Below are 9,403 nucleotides of genomic sequence, written 5' to 3'. Positions count from 1 at the left end.
TCCTCATAAATACCATTTATCTTACTTATAGTCTTTTTTTCCAGATTTTTTAAAGAAAAAGTTGTGGAAGAGTTTGTTTGTTAGAAATGAGTAATTCTCTGTAAAACGCATGATCCAGTCAGATAGCCATCAGAACTGACACTGACTATTCTTTAAAACATAAAACAATGAAAAGCTTGGGTGACAACGTGCACTATTTCATCTTCCGTCTTTATGGGTTAGGTTTTCTGAAGCTGTTATGAATAAATCTTTCTTTCTACTAAACAGAGTGAAGCTTAGGGAAGAAAAATCAACAAAGTACTTAGTTTGATATAAACAAACATCAAAAGGATCTCTGGCATAACTTTTGGGTTATGCCCTGTGTCCAATCTGAATTTCACCTTGACTCCCTTCCCTGATGTCCTACCACTGGTCACCAGAGACAGGAAATCAGCATCCTCCATTCTGCTGCTACTCTTGTTTGCTGTTCTCTCCAAGCTGAACAAACCAAGTCACCTCAGCTATTTCTTGGAAGTCTTGCCTGTGAGACTTTTCAACCTTCTCTGGACATACTGCAGTCTTTCTTATGCTGTGGTGCTCAAAACACACGGAGTGGGATAATCACCTCCCTCAACCGGCTGCCAATACTGTGCCTGATGCCCTCCAGGACACAGCTGGTCCTCCTGGCTGCCAGGGCAGTATGTCCAGCTGACTCAGATACAACTGGCCATTAATCCAAACACCCAGATGTCTTTCTGCAGGGCTGCTCTCCAGCCTCTCGTCCCTCAGTGTGTATGTATTATTACCCAGGTGGAGAACGCAACACTTGATCTTTTTTCAACTGCACATGTCTGGTGGTCATCTCACTCTGTAGTCTTTTCAGATCTCTCTGCAAGGATTCTCTACCATTAAGGGAGTCCACAGCTCCTACTAGTGTAGTATTGCTAGTGAATTTACCTAATGTCACATAAAAATATCACCAGAGAACATGGTCAATTTTGCAGAGATTTAACATTTGGAACAATGTCAGCAATAGTACCATGAAACAAAACATCTAGAGTAAACAGCAGTCTATTCTAAAACTATGAAGGAGTGAAGTCACACTGGGTCTTTTGAGACCCAAGTCTTTCAAATGGCTCATATATTAATAGTCCAGTTTAGAAAGACACAATATTTAGTATTTTTCCAAAGGTTTATCTCTGCTTTACCAAAGGTGATCTCAAAAAAAACCTGACTCAACAGCTGTAATCAGCAGCCTTAACAGCAAGATGTTGTAATACTATGTTTTACATTATTATATTAATATTCTTTAAAATGTATAGTGCTGAAGTATCACGCCAAATGCTAGGAACACTGTAAACATGTTTTTTATTTGTTCACTGAAGTTTACACAAAACATGTTAATTCAGTTTAAAAAGAATCCCAACACAGAAGGCAGTAGTTTGGGTTTTATTTGTAAACAATAAAGCATCTCCCCAATTCAAATTCAGTTCTAACAATTCTGAGGAGTCCACAGTGGCTATATTTACTTACATTTTAATATCAGAAAAAAAATAAAATTACATTCCAGATTACTGTAGAAAAAAGCGTATACCACATTCAATGGCATACAAGATTTGTAACAAGCAAAAAAACCCCTGTTTTACAAGTAATCTCCCTTCCAAATTGGTTTTTATTTTACTGCAGTTAGCACTCCCTCTCCATAGACTATACATTTAGAATCCTCTATATACAAAAAGGTACAGCAAATTGGTACATTACTTATTGCAAGAAATTCAGGATGTCATAATATACACAAATTAAATTAGTCCCCGCCCCCTTGCATACCCTCTTGCTGCTTATTTCTCCCATGAAGCAGTCTCCTTCTCTGGTTCTAAGATAAGTTCTTTCACTGAAAGGCACGTACTTCTCTACAACAGAAGAAACAGATGCATTAACCTGAAATGCCCTGTTTCAAGGGGAAATTTAGCCTATATTCTTGAAGATTAAACATTATGAAAGAACCAACAGAGACAAGACATTTTATTATTAAATTTGCCTTCAAAAGCTCTGAGTTACCATAGGACTGTGAAGCAAAGTGCCACAAAACTGCATTCATTTAAACCTTCCAAATAGAGAAACAGCTCGCTTACGAAAATAAAAAGGGATTTACTATGCTGAATGTATTTTTTAACTTCCAAGGCTTCCGAGTTCCTACTGAAACTTTGGTAAGTCTACCCTAAAAAAAAACAGAGCAAGTGCTTTGTCTTGCACCTTGCAGCATAAAGCAAGCAGTTTCTGTGTGAAGTCATCTAACAAGGATTATAAATAATTAGTGTGAAATACATTTGAAAAACAGATGTGATATGAGTAGACTGTTTACTCAGTTAATATGTATGTAAAGCTGTATTATGAGAAACCAAGGGTCAGAACTTCCAACTTGGACATTTAATAGTATGCTACTGAACAAATGACTAAAACATCCTGCTCAGGTTAACTGCCCCAAACTGCAGCAGCAGAGAGATTAGGGACATGGTGATGACAACAGTAGGAGTACCCTTAAACTGCACTTGTGTTACAACAGGAGGTACTGGGGACTTTTTTTTCATTTAGCTCTGAAAGAAATGAGCAACACTGGAGAAAACTGTATCTGGACACCAGTGGACTACTACGGTGATTTTAGGACAGAAGACATTTTCCCTGTCTAGTCTTGGAAAGGTCATATTACCAGCTAACCCAGAACAAGCCTATAGGGATTCCTAACATATGCATACTGTGCTGTAGACCATCACCTTAAATAACAATTGATTGTTTCAATCAAGAAAAATGAAAGCAGAGTGGATACCACAACAGGTCATAGAGAAATAAAAAAAAAAAGACATCTATTTTGTAATTTGATGTCAATAACAAATGTATATGAACATGTAGATTAGAATTTCCTTTAACTATGTTCAGTTTTTTAGTGCCTTCCATTATGTCAGTTATGAGGAAAAGAAACTTATGAACTGAATAAGCTAATTGTTGACAGTAAGTTAGGCAAAACTGCAACTGTTCCTTGCTCAACAAAGCACTAAACGCAAAAACCGCTAAGGGCCTCTCTTCGTTGTTCCCTAATGAGTTGCTCCAAGCCTGACTGGACATTTATGATACCTTAAAAAGCCCCGACCAACCCTTCCTCTGAATTTCTGCAAATGTCAGGACAAAGTGTAATGACATCTCCTGAGAATATGTGAGTATCATTTTCATCAAGTTGTCCTCAGTAACTCTTTGGTTATTTACATATTTTGTACTGCCTTTGGTCATTCTTTCTTAAGCAGTGACACAAAGACTGATTACTAAGCTTCAAAGCAGATGCAAAAAACTTCATTGAAACCAGGGGAGATGAATTAACTTTAAAATGTAACTTCAATTAAGGTTAAAAAAAAATAAAATTCGAGTACTCTATCTTTCAAACTTTCCTCCCAGCAATGCCATTGCCTTGTAAAGTTTGGACAGCACTTTATCAAGCTGTTCTACAGAGATCTGTGGAATGAATTCACATTGTTCAGCATTAGTTTCCCATCACATTGTTCAGCATTAGCTTCCTACTGTACATGAACACTGGTTCAAAATAAAAAGTAACACTTAAGATTTTAAGAGCTTCTCCCCATAAAGGAGAACACTGCAAGATCTCAATATACAGAAACAGAGTATATTCACAGTCTTGACTAAATATAACTGAAGCCCATTTTTTCTCAAGTTACCAGTATCAAAATAAGGTATTGATCAAAATAAATATTGATAATTTAAGCACATACTTTCTCAGTGATATTGAAACAACAGTTTAGATACTTCTACAATGAAATGCTCATATGAATTTTTTTCCCCCCAGAATGAAGTGTTTAGAAGTACAACGAAAAAAAGAAAAATTAGAAATCTACTTTTTGAAAATTGTAATTGTATAATACTGTTTGTTAATGATGACACTATTATTATGATGGTATTTCCTACTAAACAATATACTCAATACTCCTGTAAATAAACATTTATAAAGAATATCATGTTAACTGGTCATCAAATACCTCAAAGTCTAGTCACTACACTGAATTACAAGAGAAAATAAAAGGTTTAAGGAAGACACTGAGAGAATTTCTGGATACACTGTGACAATTATACTGGAACAAGACTAGCAACATGGGGTAACTGCAAGCGCCACATGATTCTGTAATACAGAGGAACACTAAGCGTAGATATTACAACTAATTTATTCTAGTGTATGGTGGAAAGAAAACAGAAAGACAGACTCTGAGTTATGAAAAAAAATTAATCAGAAAGACTTTCCCTAAGGAGATAAAGTTAAAAGAGACTGAACCTTTCACTTCAAGTTCCAGAACTGCACCCAATATTATTTCTTGACAAACAGCAGAACACCTTACTATACTAATATTCTAACTCATTTGAGACACCACGCGTTGCATTTGTTGAATTGTTCTGCTTGAGACTTATTCAGTTTAACATTAAACAGTGTAATTCAACTGTTTGCTGTGACGGGCAGAATTTATCATTTTAAATCTTCTGGTACTTGACAGTAGTCCTCACTATGATAATACTATCAATTTTTTTTTTCCAGATCTTTATATGTGCTGTGTGATGACATTACTCAAAAAGGAAAACTTTTAAGTCTGAATTGTGTAAATTTAAGTTTGAATTGATTATAATCTTTAAGTGAAAGACAATTAGGAAATACAACAAAATTTGAAGACAATAAAGAAATATAACGAAATTTTCCTCTATCTATGTAGTTGCAAAAAGTGACCTAAGAATATGAGCCTTTAAGTGCAGCAGTACCAAATGTAAAACTTGGTGCAAGATCATCATCAACTAACTGCTGACTACTTTAGCAATGAGAATGCAGAATGAAGCAAAGCTGCTTGAAGCAGAACTCTCAGGCGAGAATATACAGGAAAACCTGAGGAGCTTCCAGAAGAGAAAAAAAAAAAACAGAAGAGAAGAACTTTAACATAAGCTTCAAAAATGACACTGTATTTGTAACAAAAATATCCTACCTTCCTCTCCATTTCTCTGGAATTCACATGCTGAAGACAAATGGTGTTTATCTTCTTGCCCACTAAATTCTTGCCCATTTAAAATTCAAGTGATCTTGACATCCCTTCTCCAACTATGCATATGAAACACAGTAGTGAGCTTTCTCAAAGAAACTGCTTATCACCCACACTCCTTCACTTCTATTGCTAGAAGTACATTTGGGTTCTAAATACTAACCTTCGAGGATGATTGGCATCAAATAGCGTTGTATCATCATCATCATCATCTTGCTCTAAGGGGGTCAGCTCCATGTTTTCTATGTTTGTGTCCAAAACCCCATATCTTCGGGTTTTTCTGTTTCGCCTTCTGAGCCTGAAAGGTATTTGAAAACATTTAAGTTACATTAATATTTTTCTACTTTCTACTTCAACATTGTAAGAAAATCATTCCTTAAAATACGATACTTAAGTTTTTTAAAATTTATAAGTGAAGTGTATACACTCCGCTCTATGAAATACAGAGGTCAGACATTTAAGAGTCAACACTTTATGTGAAAAGATTAAGACCAATAAGAATGTCATCTGTAGTTTTGTACAGAATTACTGCAGTGAATACAAAAAGCCTACACAGGCTTTTGTGTAGCTAAATGTAAGGGCCAAGTAAAAATACATGCAAAGGTATACTTCTAGCAGGTCCTACAGTGAGAAAAAATTGCCTTGCTACATATTCTCTATGTGTTTTATGCACCTGTAAAGAACAGCAGATCAAATCAGAGAGAAATGAAACAAAGCTATAGCAAAGGTGTAACAGAAGCCATTTTTATTATCATTTGTGCAGTCTTTTACAGATATCAAGATAAAACATTATTTATAACTACACTTCAGAATAAGAGAGAAGTTGTAGAGTCAGTGCCTTGTATGCTTCACAAAATGTGGAAGGAAGAGGCAGTGACTCACATTTCATATTAAGGCACGATGCTTATCACAGACACACCGACTGTTTGCATCTGCTTTTCTCTCTTTCTGGGGCTTTGCTGCATGGGCTCAGATTCCACATGAGCCCCCACACAATGAACTCTTCCATTTGGCTTTTCAGAAGTACTCTTGCACACATGGAACAAGCCTTGCCCAAGATCCAAAATTCAGATAAGCGAAGACTTTGCAGAGGTATCTGTTTACAGAATGCTGACAGTCACATTTTACCATTTTTCCTTAACAGGTTAACATGGAACGTGAGTTGCTACTGTGAGTAAAGAATAACCTAAGACAGCCATAGCAAATGTCTAGATCACAGATTATGCAAAAAAAAAATCTCATCACAAAGCTGGCACAGATTTCTAGATTCAAACAAATCCTGTTAATAAAAAGATAAACTAATCACTTGTGACACAAAACTTTCTCTATATACCAATTAGTCAAAAGACCACAGCTATAATAATACTAGACATGCTTATGCAAGATTCATGTATGGTCATAGCTATGACTCTAAAGCAGTGTCTTGCCTTTTAACAAAATCTAACTTAAATCCTTTACTCTGTGACTGTTACAAAATACACTTGTTCAGTTGGAAAGGACCTACAATGACCATCTAGTCAACTGCCTGATCAGTTCAGGGCTGACCGAAAGTTAAAAGATGATACCATGGTATTGTCCAAATGACCCCCTCTCTAGGAAGCTCTTTGACCACCCTATTGGTGAAGAAATGCTTCCTAACATCCCTTTTATGCCTCTCCTGGTGAGTCACAAAGTTGACCCTCAGGCCTCCTTTTCTCTAAACTAGACATGCCCAAAGTCCTCAGTTGCTCCTCACAAGACGTGCCTTCCAGCCCATCCACCAGCTTGGTTGCTCTTCTCTGGTCATACTGAAATGCTTTACTATCCTTCTTAAATTGGGGAGCTCATCACTGCACACAATACTCAGTGGAAAGCCACACCAACGTTGAACACAGGGGGGCAATCCCCTCTCTTGACTGGCTTGTTGTGCTGTGTGTGATGCACCTGGGATGCAGTTTGCCCATGTTGACTGATACTGAGATGAACATCAACCAGCACTACCAGATCCTTCTACAAGGCTCCCCTCCAGCTGCTCCTCTCCCAATTAATACTTGTGTTCAGTGTCAATCTGTTTCAGCTGCAGAGTCCAGCATTTGGTCTCACTAAATGTCATGCTACGGGTGATTGCCCAATGCTCCAATTCATCCAGATCCCTCTGCAAGGCCTCTTGTCCCTTGAGAGAGCCAACTGCACCTCCCAGTTGGTATCATCAGCAAACTTGTTAACAGCACATTAAACTCCAGCCTTCAGATAAAAATACTGACCAGAGCTGGCTGTAGAACTGAGCTCTGAGGAGCACCACTGGGAACTGGCTGCAGCTCTTCACTACAACCCTTTGAGCCCTGTCATTCCGCAACCTCTTCACCCAGTGCACCGTGAATCTGCTCACTCCACAGTTGGACAACTTGTCCAGGAGGGTACCGCAAAGGACAGTATCGTATCTAAACTCTTACTAAAATCCACATAAGCTACACCCACTGTCTTCCCTTCATCCACTGAGCAGGTCATCTCGTTGAAAGTTTGCAAAAGAGCCCTGAAGTTTTTATGTCTGATAGCAAGACATATGTATTCATCCCAAGAAAACCTTTCAAAAAATGGAGATGTTTGTACTTAGGTCTTATATTTCTTATACAACTGTTGCAAAAATATTTCATCTACAAGTTCAAATTCAAAAACACACACTTCATCTATACCAAATTTCAAAAGCAAGATGCAGCAGAATTATAGAATAACATGAGGCTTAACCTTCCTGTTTATGGTGGCACCTAGAAGATAGTACTACAGTTTCAAATGAAGAACTGCCAACTTCCTACTGCCCAAACTAGAATGTCAAGGAATTACCACTCATCCAGAAAATAATGGCAGTAAATGAGAATTTTCCTCTCCAACTCCTTTTATTTACTCACACCTCCAAATACAATGGGCTTCTGTTAGGAGAAGCACTAACACTGACGAGTGCTCTCGTCTACTTTTAGTTATTTAAAAAAGATTATGACACTTCCTTTTAAGATATGATAAGATATGCATCTCAACAAAAATAAGACTGAAGGTTTCTCAAGAATGACCTTTAAGAGCTATAGAGCAATCACAATATCCTAATGTACTGTATTACATGCTAGCACATGCCACACACCACCTTTCAACTTCCTTTCTGGAATAAGTGATGCAAATACTAGGCACAATAATCATCAGCATAACTAACTACACCGAAGAGTACGTAGCAAACTTTGTGCACAATTAATGTGCTTTATGCATAACCACACATTTGGGCATCGCCCAGAAGGGTTCCAAGTTAAAGCACTATAAAGGTAAGTAAAATTACAAATACAAAAAAAATACAGTCACAAGTAGCGTACTTAACTGTATGAGCCTAAAGGCACTTGGCTAGTAGAGCAAGCTTTTTAAGGGCCCTTTCCATTAAAAAGTACAAACTAGGTAAGTTAACTGTGAAAGAAACCATAAAAGAATGATGTTTACTGAGAAAGACAAGGAGAGGGACAAATTCGGCAGCTTAGCGGGTCAGAACTTTGCAAACAGGTCACAGTCTGTTAGAGAATGTACAAAATTAAATTCAGGTGGGCTGATGGACGAAGGCCTCTTGGGGAGCACAGAGGGTGGGGTCAGGAAAGGCCTGATGTGCTGCTATCCAAGCCCTACGGAGCTCCTTCCCGCCTAGCCGGGGAGGCGGCACCGAGAGCTTCCCAGCGCTCCTGCCCGAGCTCCCCGCCAGGCGCCCGCCCGCTCCCTCCCTCACCGCACGGTCCGGATCACGAAGTAGACGATGAGGGCGGCGCTCGCCAGCACCAGAACGGAGAGGGCGCGCTGGGTCATGGGCTGGCCCTGCTCGGGCGGCGCCGACACCTCGGCCAGGCGGCTGCTGCTGCTGCTCCGTGTGGCGGCCCCGCCGGCCGCCTCCGTGGGGCGCGGGGAGGCGGTGGAGGCGTCCCGGGGCCGCAGAGCCGCAGCCTGCCCGCAGCTGGCGAGCAGCAGCAGCAGCAGGTGCAGGTGCAGGTGCAGCAGCATCGACCCCGCCAGGAGCCCGAGCAGCGCCCGCGGCCCCATATCCCGCCCGGGCCCCGCCGCCTCGCTCCGGCCGCCGGAAGCGGAAGCGGCCGGGACTGCCCGCCCCGCTGGGAGACTCCATGGATTTCATTGGAGATACCTTTTCCCCCGTGCGCGGCCAATGTAGCTCAGAGGCTACTTGGAATGCAACCAGATTTAAGGCAGATAATTATATTTTTTTTAATAGGTCCCTCTATTTTAGCCTAATTCTGTCTACATGCGAAAGAATTGAAATTTTATAACTGAGTTAAACGAAAGCAGGACACTTCCCAGTGAGACGCTTCACGAGGCTCTCTGGCAGGAGC

General features: G+C 39.7%; 1 protein-coding gene across 1 annotated transcript; it reads right to left on the bottom strand.

Moving 5' to 3' along the window:
* Positions 1–1,412: 1,412 nt before the first annotated feature.
* On the bottom strand, positions 1,413–9,098 carry FAM174A (family with sequence similarity 174 member A). Its single transcript, XM_027896977.1, has 3 exons — positions 8,791–9,098; positions 5,221–5,355; positions 1,413–1,889 (listed from the first exon to the last, which is right to left on the bottom strand). Exons 1-3 carry the CDS (start codon positions 9,096–9,098, stop codon positions 1,868–1,870), a joined length of 465 nt encoding a protein of 154 aa, XP_027752778.1. The 3' UTR covers positions 1,413–1,867.
* Between the last annotated feature and the right edge of the window lie 305 nt (positions 9,099–9,403).

This window comes from Empidonax traillii, unplaced genomic scaffold (genome assembly GCF_003031625.1).
Source record: "Empidonax traillii isolate 1590-97213 ecotype Southwest subspecies unplaced genomic scaffold, ASM303162v1 scaffold18:size2335232, whole genome shotgun sequence".
NCBI classification, from domain to species: Eukaryota; Metazoa; Chordata; class Aves; order Passeriformes; family Tyrannidae; genus Empidonax; species Empidonax traillii.
The sequence above is the reverse complement of the archived record's forward strand: the minus strand, read 5'-3'. Positions and strand labels throughout refer to the sequence as shown.

Excerpts from the sequence above, each read along its gene's own strand:
- FAM174A (XM_027896977.1), bottom strand. The coding sequence starts at position 9,098 with ATGGGGCCGCGGGCGCTGCTCGGGCTCCTGGCGGGGTCGATGCTGCTG. Across the intron at positions 5,356-8,790 it reads TTCGTGATCCGGACCGTGCG|GCTCAGAAGGCGAAACAGAA; the intron begins GTGAGGGAGGGA and ends AATACCTTTCAG. Across the intron at positions 1,890-5,220 it reads GATGCCAATCATCCTCGAAG|AGAAGTACGTGCCTTTCAGT; the intron begins GTTAGTATTTAG and ends CTTCTGTTGTAG.